The 17,567-nt window shown below is 29.8% G+C and overlaps 1 protein-coding gene across 1 annotated transcript in view; it reads right to left on the bottom strand.

The window, feature by feature from the left end:
- Window positions 1-2,264: 2,264 nt before the first annotated feature.
- The window catches only part of LOC113519001 (suppressor of lurcher protein 1-like), a 108,004-nt gene continuing 92,701 nt past the window's right edge, over window positions 2,265-17,567 (bottom strand). Inside the window, exons 6-15 of the mRNA XM_031914657.2 lie at window positions 15,762-15,918; window positions 14,571-14,630; window positions 14,410-14,498; window positions 13,930-14,049; window positions 13,596-13,664; window positions 12,238-12,424; window positions 8,403-8,593; window positions 5,721-5,928; window positions 3,892-4,124; window positions 2,265-2,416 (exon numbers count right to left, since the gene is read on the bottom strand). Of these exons, the coding sequence (XP_031770517.1) occupies window positions 2,346-2,416; window positions 3,892-4,124; window positions 5,721-5,928; window positions 8,403-8,593; window positions 12,238-12,424; window positions 13,596-13,664; window positions 13,930-14,049; window positions 14,410-14,498; window positions 14,571-14,630; window positions 15,762-15,918 (1,385 nt within the window). The 3' untranslated portion in view covers window positions 2,265-2,345. The remainder of the gene's footprint in view (window positions 2,417-3,891; window positions 4,125-5,720; window positions 5,929-8,402; window positions 8,594-12,237; window positions 12,425-13,595; window positions 13,665-13,929; window positions 14,050-14,409; window positions 14,499-14,570; window positions 14,631-15,761; window positions 15,919-17,567) is intronic.

The raw sequence follows: 17,567 nt of genomic DNA, 5'->3' as shown, positions 1-17,567 counted from the left end.
ATCTTGTACTATCCTGAGATTCATGGTCGACACTATTGTTAAAGTTATATTGTAATAAGGTCGAATGAAGATAATCAAGAACCCGTTGGTATTGGTAGTGATGTTGTAATGTCGAGGTGTGCTTCTAGGTTTTAACTTGTTTTGAATCTTATTGTGTTTTGATTAATTTACTTATTTCTGTAAAATATTATAAAATTCTGTATATTAAGAAAAAAAAAATTCGTGATTCAAATATTTATATACAATAAAAAATTTGGAGTCTCCTATTAATAGTCGAACGCGAAACGCGCGAATTTTAATATGAAAGGCTCATTTGTTTTTATCGCTTATCGATACATATTCTTTTGGGAAAACTAATCAGTTTCACTATTAGAATACTCCTTTATTCGATTTATTTATAGCGTATAGAAAAAGTATGAAAAAGTATGAATCGGAAATTTTCGGACAAAGCAAACGAAATGAAATTAATATTATATATTTTCACATTGTAATAAGCGAACAAATATTCAGTGAGAGATTCCGTAGCGACGTACTAAAACTCGAAGTTTGAAATTCTATCTTGATCCCTACGTGACTTGGATTTCAATGGCTTTCTGGGAGTTTTACCATGAAGCCTCATCTATTTCTCGCTTCTAGAAGTATACTTTATAGACTCTCATATCATACTTTTTGTATTATAAAAGTTGAATTGATTTCTGTAGATTAGAAAATTTGAAATTCTAAGAAATAAATAAATACATGAAATACAGACACGCTTAATGCTGTGTACAAAAACTCTCATTATAGTGATATAATTTTTGTGCTATGGGACAATGTGTGGATAGAAAAAAAGGCCGGCAGCACACCTGCAATGCCGTAGGTGTTGTGGGTGACCATGGGCGGCGGTAGTCACTTACCATCAGGTGAGCCGCATGCTCGTTTGCCCCCTGTATTGTAAAAAAAAAAAAATAGAAGAAAATACTTCTACTTTGGAAACGGAGATATAACAGTTCTACATCAGTCTACTCGTGATCATGGCTGATGTAACCTGGTCGAAACGTCGAGATAATTCAGAAAAATTATCATAATTTACCTAAATAATCACCATCATAATATTTTCCATCTTTTATAAAACATAAAACATGCAGCACGGAAGTCTAATAGAGTTATTATTAAGAAATAAAATAAATCAAAGCTTTAATTCGAAGTCAAAGTTAGAGTAATTAGCCAAAAATAAAATTGAAAATTGATAGTTACAATATATTGTACTCGTATTAGTAAACTTCAACTACGTATTATTTGTCCACTTACAACATAAAAAAATCTATTAAACGAATTACTTTTACTGAGAAAACAAGAAACATAATTAAACTGGAATTAGTACGATAATGTTATTTTATTTTTTATTAGAAAAAAAAAAAGAATTTTGTTTGTTTCTATTAAACATTTCCAATGATTGGGCCAAATATTTTATTGTTTCAAAATTTGGGAGTAATAAAAATGCTGTTACAGACATTTCGCGTTTCTTGCACGTAGTAAGTCACTTAGATTTCACTGCAGAGTGGGTGCCTTATTCTATTTCCGCCTTCATTTCTTCTATAAGTTTTATAAAACTTGCCATTGTTACAAATGTAATTGTAGTAAGAATATTAATAAGCATTTGAGCGAATAATAACATAGAGAGAGACTTTATACAACTTTATACTATTACCATTCCAAATGGGTACCATAAAAATTCATTTCTAGCAAATAAAATTATATAATTAAAAAAATATATGCATTACAAATAGATATCTATTGTATATATGGTATACGGAAAGGTTGTATCATCATCATCATCGAATCGGCTTTTAACTGTCCACTGCTGAACATAAGCCTCCCCCATGGGGCTTTTGCAAGTAGTTGCCATGCTTGGCAGGTGGATTGGCAACCGCATTTAGATTTCGAAGATGTTTTAAGAGGGACGCTCTCCCTTAGTCGCCTCTTACGACACCCACGTGAAAGGAAGAAGAGATCTATTCTGTGCCTGGATCACATGGCTGGTTATAGCCTAACTTATAGGATAAATCATCCTCACCTATCATCCTTCACTGGTGCCCCGCCGGTGTATACCGATAGCGCGGGTAGGGTTACCATTCCATTATCAGTTATTAAAAAAAACTTATAGGTTACTTAATACAATGATTCATATGGACGAAGCTACGGGATACTACTCATAAATCATAAACAAATTTTTTTATTAGTTAGATATAATGAAATGTATTACTAAAAGTAAGTTGAAAGGTTTGAATTAAAACAATTTTTTATAGCAACAGTGATAATTTATTTCACCAATGATTTCAATATAAATTAACATCAGAATTTCACTATCTCAACGTCATTATTATAACATCACACAACACAAGCAACACGAGAATAGATGTACACAATCTCGTACCTGGAACAATTAAATCATTTCAATTAGTAATTGGATGTTACAAGACAATGCGGTTTTGTTCCAAACCATATACACGGAAAGGGTAACGCTTCGTAATGACGCAAAGTTACTTTGCAAATTTTATAACACTACGAGGAAAAAGACGCGCAGAAACAGTTTCCTTCTACTCCCGAAGGTTTTTCTAAAAATTATATATAAATTTGTGGTTTGGTAATTTCTCATTAAGTATCATTGAAGTAGATTACTAAATAAATTAAACTTAATAAGAAGCTAAACAAGTTATATTGTTGTCATCACAGAAACATTCACTAGATTAAATTAATAACATATCTAAACATTTATCGATCAATTAATCGATATTTAAATAATCGGATTAATTATTCGTTTCAGTTCTATTGAAATAAACTACACCAATACATTTCGAAGGCTATAGGTTCGAATCTGGCTGACATCAAAAACTTGTTTACAAATTAAATTTTCTAATTTCTTTTTTGTATATCTTATTTTATTATACATTTTAACTAAATAGGTACACCATAGACATTTACCTTATTATATTTATAATCAAATTAAAAAAAAATACACAATAGACAATTCTACAGACCCAAATACCGCAACAAAAATCTGTCACTGTTGGTATGATCGTAATTTAGAGATTGATAAGAATGGATTGTGTTTCGTCAATAGAGCACCAAGACGAGCCTTTCGACTCCCTAAAGCTTTGTGTCAATAGACCAAATCAATATTGAATGGAATGTGTTTTGGTCCGGTCCACTTCTATTAGAGTGCTAGATTTTAATTTAGCATTGCAATACGAATGTCTTCGTTGAATGTTATAGATTGTTTTAAAAAACATGGTATTATTTCATCTTGGTACGTGAAAAATTCATGTAGCATGTTAGTTTTAAAAAATAAGCATCTAATAAATGAAAAATAATTTGCACTTAAAATTCAAGCCTTTATTATATTTATTTTCTTGTTCTAATTTACTTCAGTTTTTCTTTCTTTTTAAAAAATAAATAACTATAATTAAATTGCTGAAATAATTTTCAAACTTCCATGTTCCATTAATGCTTGTAATAAGTGCTAATAAAAGAAATACTTTTAGATTTTGGTATCTACTAACAATTAAGAAAGTACAAATACAATTATCATCGTCATTATTATTTCAGCTATGGTATTGTTCATGGCTGAACAACAGCTTCGCAGATAAGGAATGATTTTAAACTACCTAGCTCAATTGAGTATACAAAACATTTATAGCTCTCACTATATTAACTTTTGCGGATAACCTAACACACTATTTGTACAAAGTCGCTACTAGAGTTTTTGCCTTAGATCACTTTTATTACCGCCATTACAGTAACATATTAACATGTCCTTGCTGGACATCGATCTCTTTAGAAAAGATAAATATAGTAGCGCAATTATAATAAGATATATACAAATATATATTTAATTCGCAGTTTACGTACCGCTATCTGTGTCCGGCATAGTTATACTATGCATCTCGGAGTCTCGGAGGAATAAGTAGTCTGCTTTAAAGCCAGTACCGTCCAATCTGTCGTTAGACTTGAATGTGATCCTGAGGAAGTTTTTCTCCGACGTAACCTGTAGTTCCTTTATTTGACCGCAATATCTGTGACTATGTGAGTCTATCATTTGACTGGAGAATTGTACGTAATCGCTCGCTGATACTGCTTCACATCTAGAATTATAAAAGTACTAGTTTACACCCGCAATTTTATCTGTGTAACCAGTATGTGTTGATTGAATGAGATGACTGAGTACTCGTATCTTATATCATAATCAAAATCAATATCACTTTTATATGTATAAATTTCATGATATTCTTTCTTTAATATTTATAATATTAGCAAAGTTATCATAAAGTTAAAAAGAAATTAATTTTCTAAAATAACCTCCTTATAATCTTAAATTATAATATTTAAAATTGTAAAGGAAAATATTTTAATTTTATATTAGTAAGGCTTCAACATCTTTGCTATAAGTATACAGTGTTTAGTCAAAACCACGTGAACATCGGTACATGATACTTTTAAAATAAAATCGCGGGCATAACTAGTAAGTATTAGTACATGTTTGAAAGAAAATGGACTTAATTGAATTTAAATCAAAAGAAAATATTATAGATACAAAGTAAAGACACCAACGTTATTTAATGAAGACAAAGTTGTAATTATTGTTTTATACAATCCATTTAAATATTTAAAATAGCAGAAGTGTCATTAAACCTGATATTACAATGCGTTTAATGACTAAAATGTTGGGCAATACAATGTATTTTCATGAATACTAGGCTTCCACAATCCATATAGTTCACTAAGTGGACCCGTTTATCGGGTTTTGTAAAGAAAAGATTACCATAACTTTACGTCGCCTCTACATAATATGTATATATATATAACGTAATGACAAGAAAATACATCGTCGCATTGACAGTGATAAATGTACAAGATGCTGCGTGATATAACACCGAAGAAGAAAATACATTTTTTCACAACCCTAGATAGTTTAGTGATTTGTAACCGAACATATGACAGTTCGACCTTTTATGCTTCAAGAATGAAATAATAGTAGTTACAAATCTAATATTCTATTTAATATATCGTAGGGTCTTTATAAACTTTACATTTTAATCATCGTCATCATCACATAATATTTAATCTGAATTATTTGCATTGTAGGACGACACTCCTCTAGTGAAGCGACAACCTCAGATGCATTGCAGGAAGTTAGTACATGGTATGGGTAGGTAGCATAAAGGATGATTGGAGACTCCGAAAGTAATCAAATTTTCTATCATAGATATTGGTGTCTGTATGTTAATATCGTCAAATTTATCTAGAAGAATTAAAAGCATTCGCGACTGTATTATAAAATAAAAAATTAAATTTAAATTTAATTCATAAAAAAAAAAATCAAAATTGTAGATATTTTGCCAACTTATTTATAGTTAATTAGCTTAGTTGTTTACACCTCAGTATCATTAAATTCATTATAATCGCAATTATATACTTAGATTCTGAAATAATAATATAATTTTCTAAGTCTATCTCTACAATCAGATATTTATTTATTCTCCCATTCCTTATATCATTCCCTACATTTATCAATTTAAAATTAATTCTATTATGAGGCGCCGTAATTTCTAATAATAAAAACACTGAAATGCATTCATAATCTTTCCTTTTTCTAGGTACTCGTAACTATATATATATATATATAGAAACATACATATATAAATTACTTAAAGAATTTGTAAATTATTAAAAATACTTACGGGACAACACCTTCGACATCAAAATAGGTGAAGTGCAAATGTATCCTCTCATTCTCGTTTCCGTAAAAGAAATAATTACACTCCGTGTCCCTTGGATAGAGACCAGGGTAATTTGGTGATGTCACAACACCCTTCTCCCTCTCACTGCTATTAAATACAAAGGCACATGGAAATTCTAAGAGCTGGCTCCCTGATGTGATCCCATAATCTGAAAATAATTCATGACTAGTATAGTACCAATCTACTTACTTTACTCTCATACTGAGTGCTATAGTAAGTATAAATAGTGCTATAGTTGTAGTATAGCTGTAAATCGCTGCTTCGGTCGCTAAAATAATATTAATTCTAAGTTAAGATCTCACTACAGATTTTTGCAGGTACAAGATGGTAGATGATAGATGAGTAACTGTAGATTGTTATTAATTGAGTTTAGGCAACTTGGGTGCATCGTATTACGTCTTCGCTGATTTTTCATTTAAACCAAGTTTTATTTAAGAACTTTATACCTTTTAAAGTCAGCAATGGGATTTTAAGATATTAGAACAAAAAATCTACGCATCTAGGATTAACAATGCGTACATGATAATGCGTACTCTAATATTGCAAGCGTCTATAAACAACAGTAACTATTTCATATCAGATGATCAAAGGTAGCAAACGTCCTTATAGGACGTTTGCCACCTTTATGGTATTAAAAAAACATGTTTAAGCTTCTTTAAGCATTGCTTTGCGTTCCTCAATAAACTAAATTTCTTTTTTTTTGATATGGTTTATTATTCTTTACCAATTTTTATTCAAATGCGTTTACTTTCTGTTGTGGTGGTGTGGTTATATCATAGATACACACATTCAATCATATTCACATTTTCAATATTAGTATTGGTTAATATCGTAGATATTAGTATAATTTTAGAATTAAAAAATTGGAAATCCATATACGAAAAACACAGAATCAATTTTAAAAATTAATATCTTAGACGTTACAGGTGTAATGAAAATATTGATTTGATTTGATGAATAAATTGAAAGAATTCCAATTCATAAGAAAGAGAAATCAGCAAAACCAAGGTTTCCCTAACAAAAACGGAGCCACGTTTTAATAAAACAGGTAGGAGGGAGCAATAAATCGTATTTACATTTCCGCTTAAGTAAATTGAACGGAAAGATTGATCTATGAATCGTACGAAGCAGATTTCTTATTGAAATGCAATTGTATTTTTGTTTCGGCGGACCGAAAAAAGAGAAATTTTTAAATCACTTTTTGTAACAATTAAAAGATGATCGACCTTTATTAGCTTTTTAGTTCAGTGCCTTACTGTAATACCAATATCTTGATCGTATTGTATTGTAGATAATAAGTAATTAAAAAGTATTATTTACTTTTATTTTGATAATTCTGGGTTGCGGAAATGGCAGAGCGACCTGTCCTTGTTATTGGATACGGTCAACTCGAAATATGAGAGATAGAATTAAGAATAAATGTAAAATTAAATATGACAAGTTACAGTTAAAGGGCGAAGTTAAAATAGTGTGTTCAAAACTATTCTTATGGGTAGTGTAAGCAAAAGAGATATTTGTTGACTGATTTAAAGGTACATACATAATATACTAGCTGACCCAGATAACTTTGTTTGGACTTCAATCGTCAACTGTCGGGTCCATATTTTATTATCTGGCTGAAAGTACCCTATCTCTAAAGTTGGAGCAAACAGTATACATTTATAAAATTGCATTTAAATCGGCTGAGCAGTTTTGAAAATTAGTGAGAACTTTGTGATTAAGTTATGTAAAGGTAAGTCAAAGTCTTTTGAACATCTTGCAGCCAATACAATACCATCATCATCATATTAGACGTTAACTGTCCACTGCTGAATATAAGCTACTTTTTACCAGTCGCCAGTTTTGCCAGTAGTCGCCACATTTGGCAGGCCGGTTGGCAACCGCAGTTAGGATTTGATGATGTTTTAAGAAAGACGCTGCTGCCCATCCCTCGACCATTAAGTCCGCTTAGTCGCCTCTTACGACATGGCTTAGTCCATTCTATGCCGGGACCACACGACGATAATGTAATGTCTTTTCAACTACATTGATCTCACGAAGTGAATAAAAAGAAATGTGACGATATATAGAGAAGATCCACTTTCAGCTGTGGTTGAAGAATGATTGTGCTTAATGAATCGGCGCAACTTTTACAAGTATAATTAAATATAGTATAAAACAATATCCAACTTTCAAATAATTAAAATTGCATTCTAACAAGTAAAATTAAAAAATACCTAAGCCAAAAATTCCAATTACACCAGTTTTCAAATAAAAAGAGCACATTTAAATCGGAGAAATTTTTATATGCCTTTTCGTTTGATTCATTCAGAAATACGCAGATAAAGGCCCTAAGCCTTTTATCTAGTGGGGAAAAAGGATTTATTCTTTAGTTTAAAACTCATCCCTTTTATCAGTAGAACATCATGAACTAACTCGAATTTAAAAGATTGTCGTTTATGCTTAAGAAAAATAGGAAGTATCTGATTGCATATTTCTTTAAATTGTAACCAACTTATACAAGCTCTAGCTTGTACAGCTACAGCTTTAAAAGAGTTATTTGAACTAGCTTCTTTGTATCAGCAAGAGAGATTAAACAGAACATTTCTGCTTGGCGCAAAGTTCTTGGTTCTAGATACTAACCTTCAACAAAGGCGTAAGATATCTTAAATCCTCTACTATGTCTCGATGAATAAATTCCACGGAACTCGATCGATAGCTTTGGTCCGTTTGACATTATTGGCTTTGGTATTTCGTTCCCGCAAAACGAAGCCATTTTCTCGAGTCGACCGTCTACATACAAAAACACGTCCAGGGAGTCCATGCTTTCGCAGCTGAAAAACACAATACTAGTAAAGTCCTTATCAATTATTATCCACATTAATAAATGAATTAATTTATTTATTGGAGTCATAAAGATTAATTATCTACCGACTTCAGAAATTATGGTGGAATTTAAATTGATTGAATTTTTTTCAAGCAACTTCTTTTTTTATTTTCTCAATCAATTATAAACCTTTTTCGAAAGATCAATTTTAACTGAAAGGATGTACTTATAGATAAGTTCAATAAAATTTTTATTAAAATCGATTCACTGGTTTAGTATTTAAATCAAAATTATCGGTAAATCCAATCGATGTCGGTTTTTGTTTTATGGATCACAATCTTAAATTATTTTAGTAAGACTAAAATTATGTTAGTGTAACATTTATTATTATTACAATTTGTGTACATCATTTCTGCATTATACCGCTTGATATGATGCAGCAATGATACTTCATATTAACATTCGTTATTCGTAGGCAGTCAATAATGTCTAGAATGCTGTTGGTGTTCTAGCGCAGCCTATAAAATATCTATAAATTGTTATATCACTTGTTATATTTTCTAAAAGTGGATTGTGTTAATAAGTTCGTAATATTGTTCATTAAAAAATCTACTTCCGAGAAATTTATTACACACACACCCGCTTTCTGACACAAGCATTCTTTTTCTTTCCCTCACAAAACACACACACACGCATACACGTACGCATGCACGCGTACACACACAAACGTCTTCGATTTATGAACTCGCTTAAAATAAATTTTACTTTTGTCTTTTTACAAAAAAAGTACATCTATCCTTAAGTATATTTATTAGTTCACCAAGTTAAAGGTTGAAAAGTTATTATGCCATTTATTAAATATTTACATAAAAATTCTTTTTGTTCAATTTTAGTTAAAGTTAAATAATAAAGTTTAAACATGTTTAATCATCAGGGTTCATGTTTTAATATTATTTACTAGCTGTATCCTGGGGCTTTGCTCAGGTGAATCAGTACATAAAGTATCTTATATGCTAAGTTAGGCTATAACCTATCTATGTATTTGCGAAATTTCATTCAAAGTCGTTTAGTAGTTTTTAGATCAGAGAGTAACAAACATTCATCTATCCATCTGTCCTTCAATCCATTCCAAAGTAACGAAATTCATTCAATGACGTTGAGACTCTACGAGTATACTGAATTATTTGGCCAGTATGATAATAATAAATTAAGATTGAGAAGAGATATTTATGCCCAGCCATGGGTCATTATATTGCCACAGTTGAATTATAATATCCATGCTGGGTTATTATAATTCAGTACTTGGACATAACATAACAAAGTACAGTACTCTGTTATGTCCATGGTACTGCTCATGTCTGTATGCAACTTTGTTTGCCATTCTAGTTTGCATAAAAAAAAATCAGCAAATAAAATACATATTAATAGCTACTACATTATTATGGTCATCACAGAATATATATACTGTGACTGTCCATCCATGAAATCTTACTAAAATAGTAAGAATTAGCTCCGATTACTATGTAAAACGTTTATGTGGATACCACTCATATCTCTGTCACTATGTAGTTGTATGATTTCGGTCTGAAGAATAAGGATATATCAGTGAAATTAATAAGTAATTATAGAACTTGTTACTAGAAAATGTATGTAAAATAACACTAAATCTCTCTTATTATTTAAAACTAACTCCGTTTACCATCAGACGGGCCGTATGCTTGTTTGCCATCATAGTAATATAAAAAATAAACCTACGATACTGCCTGTCATAATTTCATTGCTTGTTTAGACAGGTCTAGAAAAGCATCTAACATCTGTTCAAGTTTAAATATAGGAGAGTATATATTATTAAAAATAAAAAAATAAATTATGTTGTAATAATTGATATGTATTCAGGTACAAAATGTATTTAAAATAAAGAAATAAAATTACAAATAAATGTCATTAAACTGATTAAACAATGTTTATTCATTTGTGCTGAGTTTTATGAAATTTTCTTTAGATAAACAGTGTTTTAAATATTCTTTGTAGTAAAATCGAATCAATTCAATGTAATTGTTAACAAATATCCAATATTTTATTATTTGTAACAATAGTCTTAGAAATAAAAGTATTACACTTTCTTTAAATCCTTCTTTAAAATAAAAAAGAGAGTTTAATCGTTTGTATAGAAAAAAGAAAATTGTAACAAATTAAGATTGGTGCTTATGACAGTTGCCCATTATAAAATTTGAGTGATAAATTAATATCTCCAGCAGGAGTTACAGGCTGTTAGCGGAATTTATAACGTGTATAACATAAAATTATAATATAATATTTATTAAAAAATATATTGACTAGAATTTAAACATTTTCTTTAATATTATTTGTTTGAAATTATATTTAATAATAAAATAAGATGTAAAAACTTTTTATGATACTTGTTATTAACTTTTAAAAAGACAATAATTTATAATTGCTAGACAGTTTTTTTTATTGGCTGTTACTTAATTTTTTTTTTTGTGTCTATGCACCTGCTGTTATTGAGTTGCTGAATACTTTAAAACACATGCCGAAGATTCGGTTCGAAGATCGATGCCGAAGAAAAGACTCGGCTGGTATCTTAGTTTTCCAAACCACTTCAAATGTACTTAACTTCGTCTCGTGCCTCTACTATCACTCGAGCAATCAATCTTTATTAACATTTGAACTGTCACCCACGTGAATAGTTCACGTAATTCATTTACGTAATTAAAAATGTTACTTAGTAAACTTTACAATAAAATTCTCTAAAAGATCCGACTTAAGTATTTATGCTATTAGTTACATCAACGAAATTAAGTAGCTTGACAGAGACAAAAAATCACTAGGTAAATGAAGCAAATTTAAGAATGAATTTTAACGTGAACTATTGAAATGTATATACTTACAAATGACTTAATAAATACTTATTTATTGTAAAAAATGTTCCATAATACCTATTTAAATTTTCGGTCATAATAATTCTGTAACATGTATTTTTTCTACTTTTTATCTTTCATACTTCAACAAAGAAAATGATTACTAAAAGTATTTTAATAAAAAGTATGTAGCTGTTCTTATTACATCAAACAAAATATTATTCATTATACTATGGCCATAATAAAATAAAATTAACTAGGTACACGTTCTAATCATACCATCTTTATAAATAGTAATATTTATAAAGTGTAGCTTCCTAAAAATTCCTATAAATTATTTATAATTTAATTAATCTGGTTTTCAAAAGTTCATTATTTTAAAGGTCATTGTTATATAAAATTGCCGTTACAATAATATATTATATACAATACATCATAGACATCACAAAATACAGTGACAGACGCATAGATATATTTTATCAAAATCAGTTTTTAAATGAAATCAACTAGTTTTATCATAATTGAAGTCGGTTTTGTTATGGGGCACAATCTATATTCATTATTACTTTTTTTTTAGGAATTTTCTGTCCTTATATATTAAATGTCACAAGCAGACTTTGTATTTAATAGTTTTACGTATCGCTAACGGTAAAACGGACAATTTTATCCTATATTGCTATACTTATAATAAATACCTTAATAAAATAAACCTGTAAACCGATCCTAAGCTGTACACGCTCTGAATATAGTTGAAGCCATTCAAGTTACTTACTCGATAATATTCTCAGTCATCCTCTGTAAGCTGAAATCTTCGAACACCAGTCTCACTCGCTCCCTCCCGCGAGCTAGAAAGTCATAGTGACATTGCGTTTTTTGGAGGTACGGCGACGGGTACAGAGGGGACGTCAATTTGCCGCTCTTACTCTTGTCACTGTTGAATACTTGATGACACGACGACGCTAAAACATGTCTCAGATTAGTATACAGTAAGGTTAATTAACGTAACTTATTCCTTGAAACGTGTTATATTTATTAATAGGGTTCAAAATTTTTTTTTGATTACAAACAGAATTATATATATATATATATATATATATATATATATATATATATATATATATATATATATATATATATATATATATATATATTAATATTGGTTACCATTTGGAAACGTATAAAGCCTCTTTTTTAGCTAATTTCTTTTCTTTTTTAATTACTATAATTTACTCAAAGCTTTTTAGGGAAGGAAAAAATAATTTTGAAATTGGAAGACAAGACCGTCTATTGGGTAATATAGAAATAAGTAAATAAAATATTATTGAAATAGACTAGTAATTGTTATGACTAAATAAATAACTGTCTATACTGCCAATACAATTTTCAAATAATATTTCATTTATCGAGACTCGCTCCTATTACAGTTTTATTACATTATATAGATAGAAATAGATTTCAAATATTGCCCTGACTCCATTAAGTTACAATTACATCTCGATTCAATTACCTGCAGGACTAAGTTTCATTCGGTTTCAATTTTTATTAAGAGGTCGAAGGTTCCGTACGCGGATGGAATTTGAAATAAGGTTTTATTCTATTAAGTAATTTAGAAGTATATATATTAGAGTTTGTTAGTTTAGAAGAACACTAAAAACATTTATCAATATATAGTTATTTGTTATATTATTTCTTAATACAGAGAAATACTCATAAATGTTTAAAATTTTTGTCCACAAACAACAATGCTAATCGTAACAAAATGAGTATAATTATATATTTGTATTACATTAAAATAATTATCAAAATCGGTTTAGACTTAGCAAAAGTATCGAATAAATTACACACACAAAAAAGGAGGCGATTTGAAAACTACTTTCTTTTTGGAACAGCTTTAAAATAATTCTTTAAGTTTACATCATAAAGTTATCCTTTTAAATTTACATCATAAAGTATCTGCGCTAAAATCCAATTATAATATTATATAATGTATTAATATTTGAATTACAGAATGTCACATTTTTATAAATTCTTTAATATTTCATACTCAAAATCTTTTTAATTTACAAATAACGTGTACACAATTCTGAAACAACAGGGATTCGGGGTAATAAATATGAAAAAATAACTTACTAGCAGCACTGACTGCCGGTCCTAAACCGGATATTGACTCTGTCGTACTCGACTTTTTAATATCAGAATCTGTTCACAAGAAAAAAAAAATATAAACAAATATTAATATAAATTCATGGCACATAAAAGGACTAATAAAACGAATCCATTCATATCTTCTTGTCAGCTCTTTATAATTTGAATGTCATTCATACCGTTAAATAGCCTTCATTCCTTTTACGATTCTTGAAATTCTTGAGTAAACATTTTCTCAAACATTACATTTGATAAATTAATTTCTGTAATAGATATTTAACATCTAAATCACAACATTCTTAGAATATGCTTACTTAACCTGCGCTAGAATTATCGTCCATATGGAATTGGTAGCTTGCTTTGAATCCTTGACCCGGCGTGTTGGAATTAGCCGTAAATTGAACTAATAGATCTGAACCGGTCGATAAAATCTCGTAACCTGCGGGAATGTACGGATTAACTTAGGATTGTTTAAACTAATTACATACGTATTTGTAAATACAATTCCTTTTCAGGTTTCCCTGATAAGCGATGGTCGAAACGGAAACCTTATAATTTCGTTACTAAGAATATTCGACACGCTATAGGTCGATTTTGGCTACGGTTTCCACATTGTATTTATCAGGCCGTCGATTTGTATGCCATTATCAGTACAGTATAAAAAAATGTATATCATTCTATATTACTACATGTGAAATGTGAAATGACTATTGGTGGGCTCGCGAGTTCTCTCTTAGCTTTCCATCAGATGAGATTATGATCGATCTTAGGACCACTCAAGAATTTAAAAAATTCTTACCTACAATTTCATTACAAATCATTGCAAGTACAGGTGCCGTCGATAATCTCCCGTCAAAAACTTTTATTATATCGGCTCGATTGAGACAACTGGAAACAAAGTTATTATGAATATTGAGAAGGCAATATATCATCAGTAAACATCTGTCTGTATAATATTACCTTTCATCTCCTTTTTGAAGGAATGATTCCTCGAATACTAATTTGATTCGCTCGTGTTGTCTGCAAGAATAAAAGTAATATCATATCAATACGAACAATATTTACCCAGAGACCAATTTAGTTTCTGCTCGGTTTGAAATACCTATTTTGCATATTTATAGAAAAACTTCATCTTTTACTCTCTGCGCTGATTATTTTCAGCGTTCAAATTCAATTTCTACTCGATATATATTTTCTTTAATATATTTACAATTTTTTGTCATCATTAACATAGAAAATATGCAATCACAATCAAATGTTTTGTAAAGGACCAGAATGTGTTTAAAATTTTATATTTTGTAATAACAATACCAATAAAAATTTTATATGCAACTTGCATTCAAACCGTTGTACAAAAGTATGGACCGTTTAATGGCGTAAAAATATCAAAATCTGTTACAGTTAAAAATTAGAGAGACAATTTTGTTTCACATGCACACCTGATACAAAAAAAAAAAATATTTTATAGGCATGCATTTTTTACTTTAAAATTAATTAGAGTTCCTTTTTAAATTTCGAAGTTGTTAAGTAGTGGAAATATACTTTTTTTATATCTTTGCTAAAAGCTCTTGAACAAAGTAGTTTTTTTTTTTTTTTAATGTAATAATGTTTTTAATTATAGTATGTTTAAGCATAAAGTTTAACACTGATTACTACACTGGGCTGAGACTGTCTTGTAGGAAAGAGTTTCTATCTAATCCTCGATACTCGATAAGAACTCTTATTAATGGTTCCTATTGAGTGTAAAATCAATCAAGCATCACTGATTTTAATACGTGACTAAAGCTGATACAAATTATTACAATATTCATACAGTATAATAGTCATAACTCACGACAGTTACCATTCAACAATGGTTTCTATGTTGATTTTTTTTGGTACTACTATTGAGAATTCATCTCAAACTTGCAAGAAGGTTCAAGGTCTGCTGTCTCATATTCGATAATCATTCTTATTAATATTAATTTAAGCCCCCCACTTGTACAAAATTTTATTGTGCAATAAAGAATAAACAAATATTAATTTCAAATGTAAAGTCTGTTTAATCCGTTTCTAAGGCAAAATTTTTAATTGTTTATTTCAATCCTAAAGGTACGTCTTAAAGTTAATTTTCTAAAATTTATGTAACTTAGTAATTTAGAATTTTTGTACCTTGCACTGAAATGATAGGTACACCTGATATTGCTAGGGTAACTCGAAGGGTAACGAGGACTGTACAATCGACCATGGGCTGGCCTGTTGGGTTGTGAATTAAAAACGTAATCGCACCATGTATCCGGTACCTGAACGCCATCCGTTTCGAAGTTTCCTGGAAAGTAATAAATATATTTTAGGATTGATGGCATAATTAGAATGGTTTAATGCTGAACTCATTCCTTTTAATTTTATCTTAATATTCTACGTTATCTGCCATTAATTGTCCACTGCAGAAAACTATTGGCAAAACCACTGCAGAAATTTATTGGGGGAAGTATCCCCCATAAAGGGGGGTTTTGCCAATAGTTACCACGCTAGTCAGGCAGGTTTGCAATCGCAGTTAAGTATTGGTGATGTTTTAAGAGGGACGCTGCTGCCCATTCCTCAGCCATTAAGTCCTTTTACGACACTCATGGAAACTGATTGAGTAATTCATTCTATGCCGGGACTTGCCACTAGGACAAAACCGAGAACTACTGGCTAAATACCCTTTTGTGGGAGGTCTATGTTCACTGGGGCGGACAGTTGACTTATAATATAAAAAATCTAAGAATATTGTACTCTTATGTTGATCGCGACACAGTCGAAAACTATGTTCATGTTATTCATAAGCACTGTTCATAACTCTTATAGCTCAGCACAGATTAAAAAGTAGTTGGACATTTCTGAGGATAATTCCATTCTGAGGAGGATTCCAGGTCATGATGGAAAACGATATTTTCCTGATTGGCCTGGGTCTTGGATATTTATCTATATATGTATCTATTATAAATATAGTATCGTCGAGTTAGCATCCCATAACACAAATCTCGAACTTACTTTGGAGCTAGCTCAATCTGTGTGATTTGTCCGTATATATTTATTTATTATTTATATTATTCATGTTTATTAACCAGAAACTAATTAATTAATTAATTTCTGAGGATAATATGTTAGTAAAATAGATACAAATAATTAAAACACTAGTATAGTCTGTTTTAATGGAAATTAATGAAAATGTAATCGAATAAGTGACCCGTCGCAAGACAGTTTGCTAATGTCCAATAGTAGTACAATTCTAAGTCGATTAATTTAGTGTTCCAATTTGTTACTTATTTCATTTAGATAATGTTTCTGTGACAATTAGATTATATTAAAACCATATTTTATTACGGGTTGCCTTGCAAATAAAAGTAACAATTACTAGTTTAAATAGATAGTTTTATATAATACTAGCTGACTCGGTAAACGTTGTTTTACCATATACATTATTTCTAAAACTATATATGAAAATATATCGTACTTCAATTATTATATTCGATTGTCATCTTTCAACCCTATTGCGGCATATAAAAATTGCGATTAAAAAACAGGGTTTGATTGTAAAAGCGTGAAAATTTGAATTTGTATGTATTTTTCAATGCTAAATTATAATAAAATAAAAATGGAAAAATATGTCAATGAATTAAAAAATTTTTTTTTGGGAGGGTCACCCTTATTATTGAATATGAAAAATAGATGTTGGCCGATTCTCAGACCTACCCAATATGCACACAAAATTTCATAAAAATCGGTAAAGCCGTTTCGGAGGAGTTTGGTAACAAACACCGTGACACGAGAATTTTATATATAAGATATATATTTTAATACTTTAAATAGATACTAGACGAACTGTCTGATAACTTATATTAAACTACAACTTAAATCTATATTTGACTAAAACTAATTTTGGACGCCAAGAGAGGTAAAACTATGGTTATCCTTAGGGATATTAAATGTATA

The sequence above is a fragment of the Galleria mellonella genome, unplaced genomic scaffold (assembly GCF_026898425.1).
Source record: "Galleria mellonella isolate WM207_F2 unplaced genomic scaffold, CSIRO_AGI_GalMel_v1 utg44, whole genome shotgun sequence".
In the NCBI taxonomy this organism is placed as follows: domain Eukaryota; kingdom Metazoa; phylum Arthropoda; class Insecta; order Lepidoptera; family Pyralidae; genus Galleria; species Galleria mellonella.
This window is presented reverse-complemented; position numbering and strand designations above follow the sequence as displayed.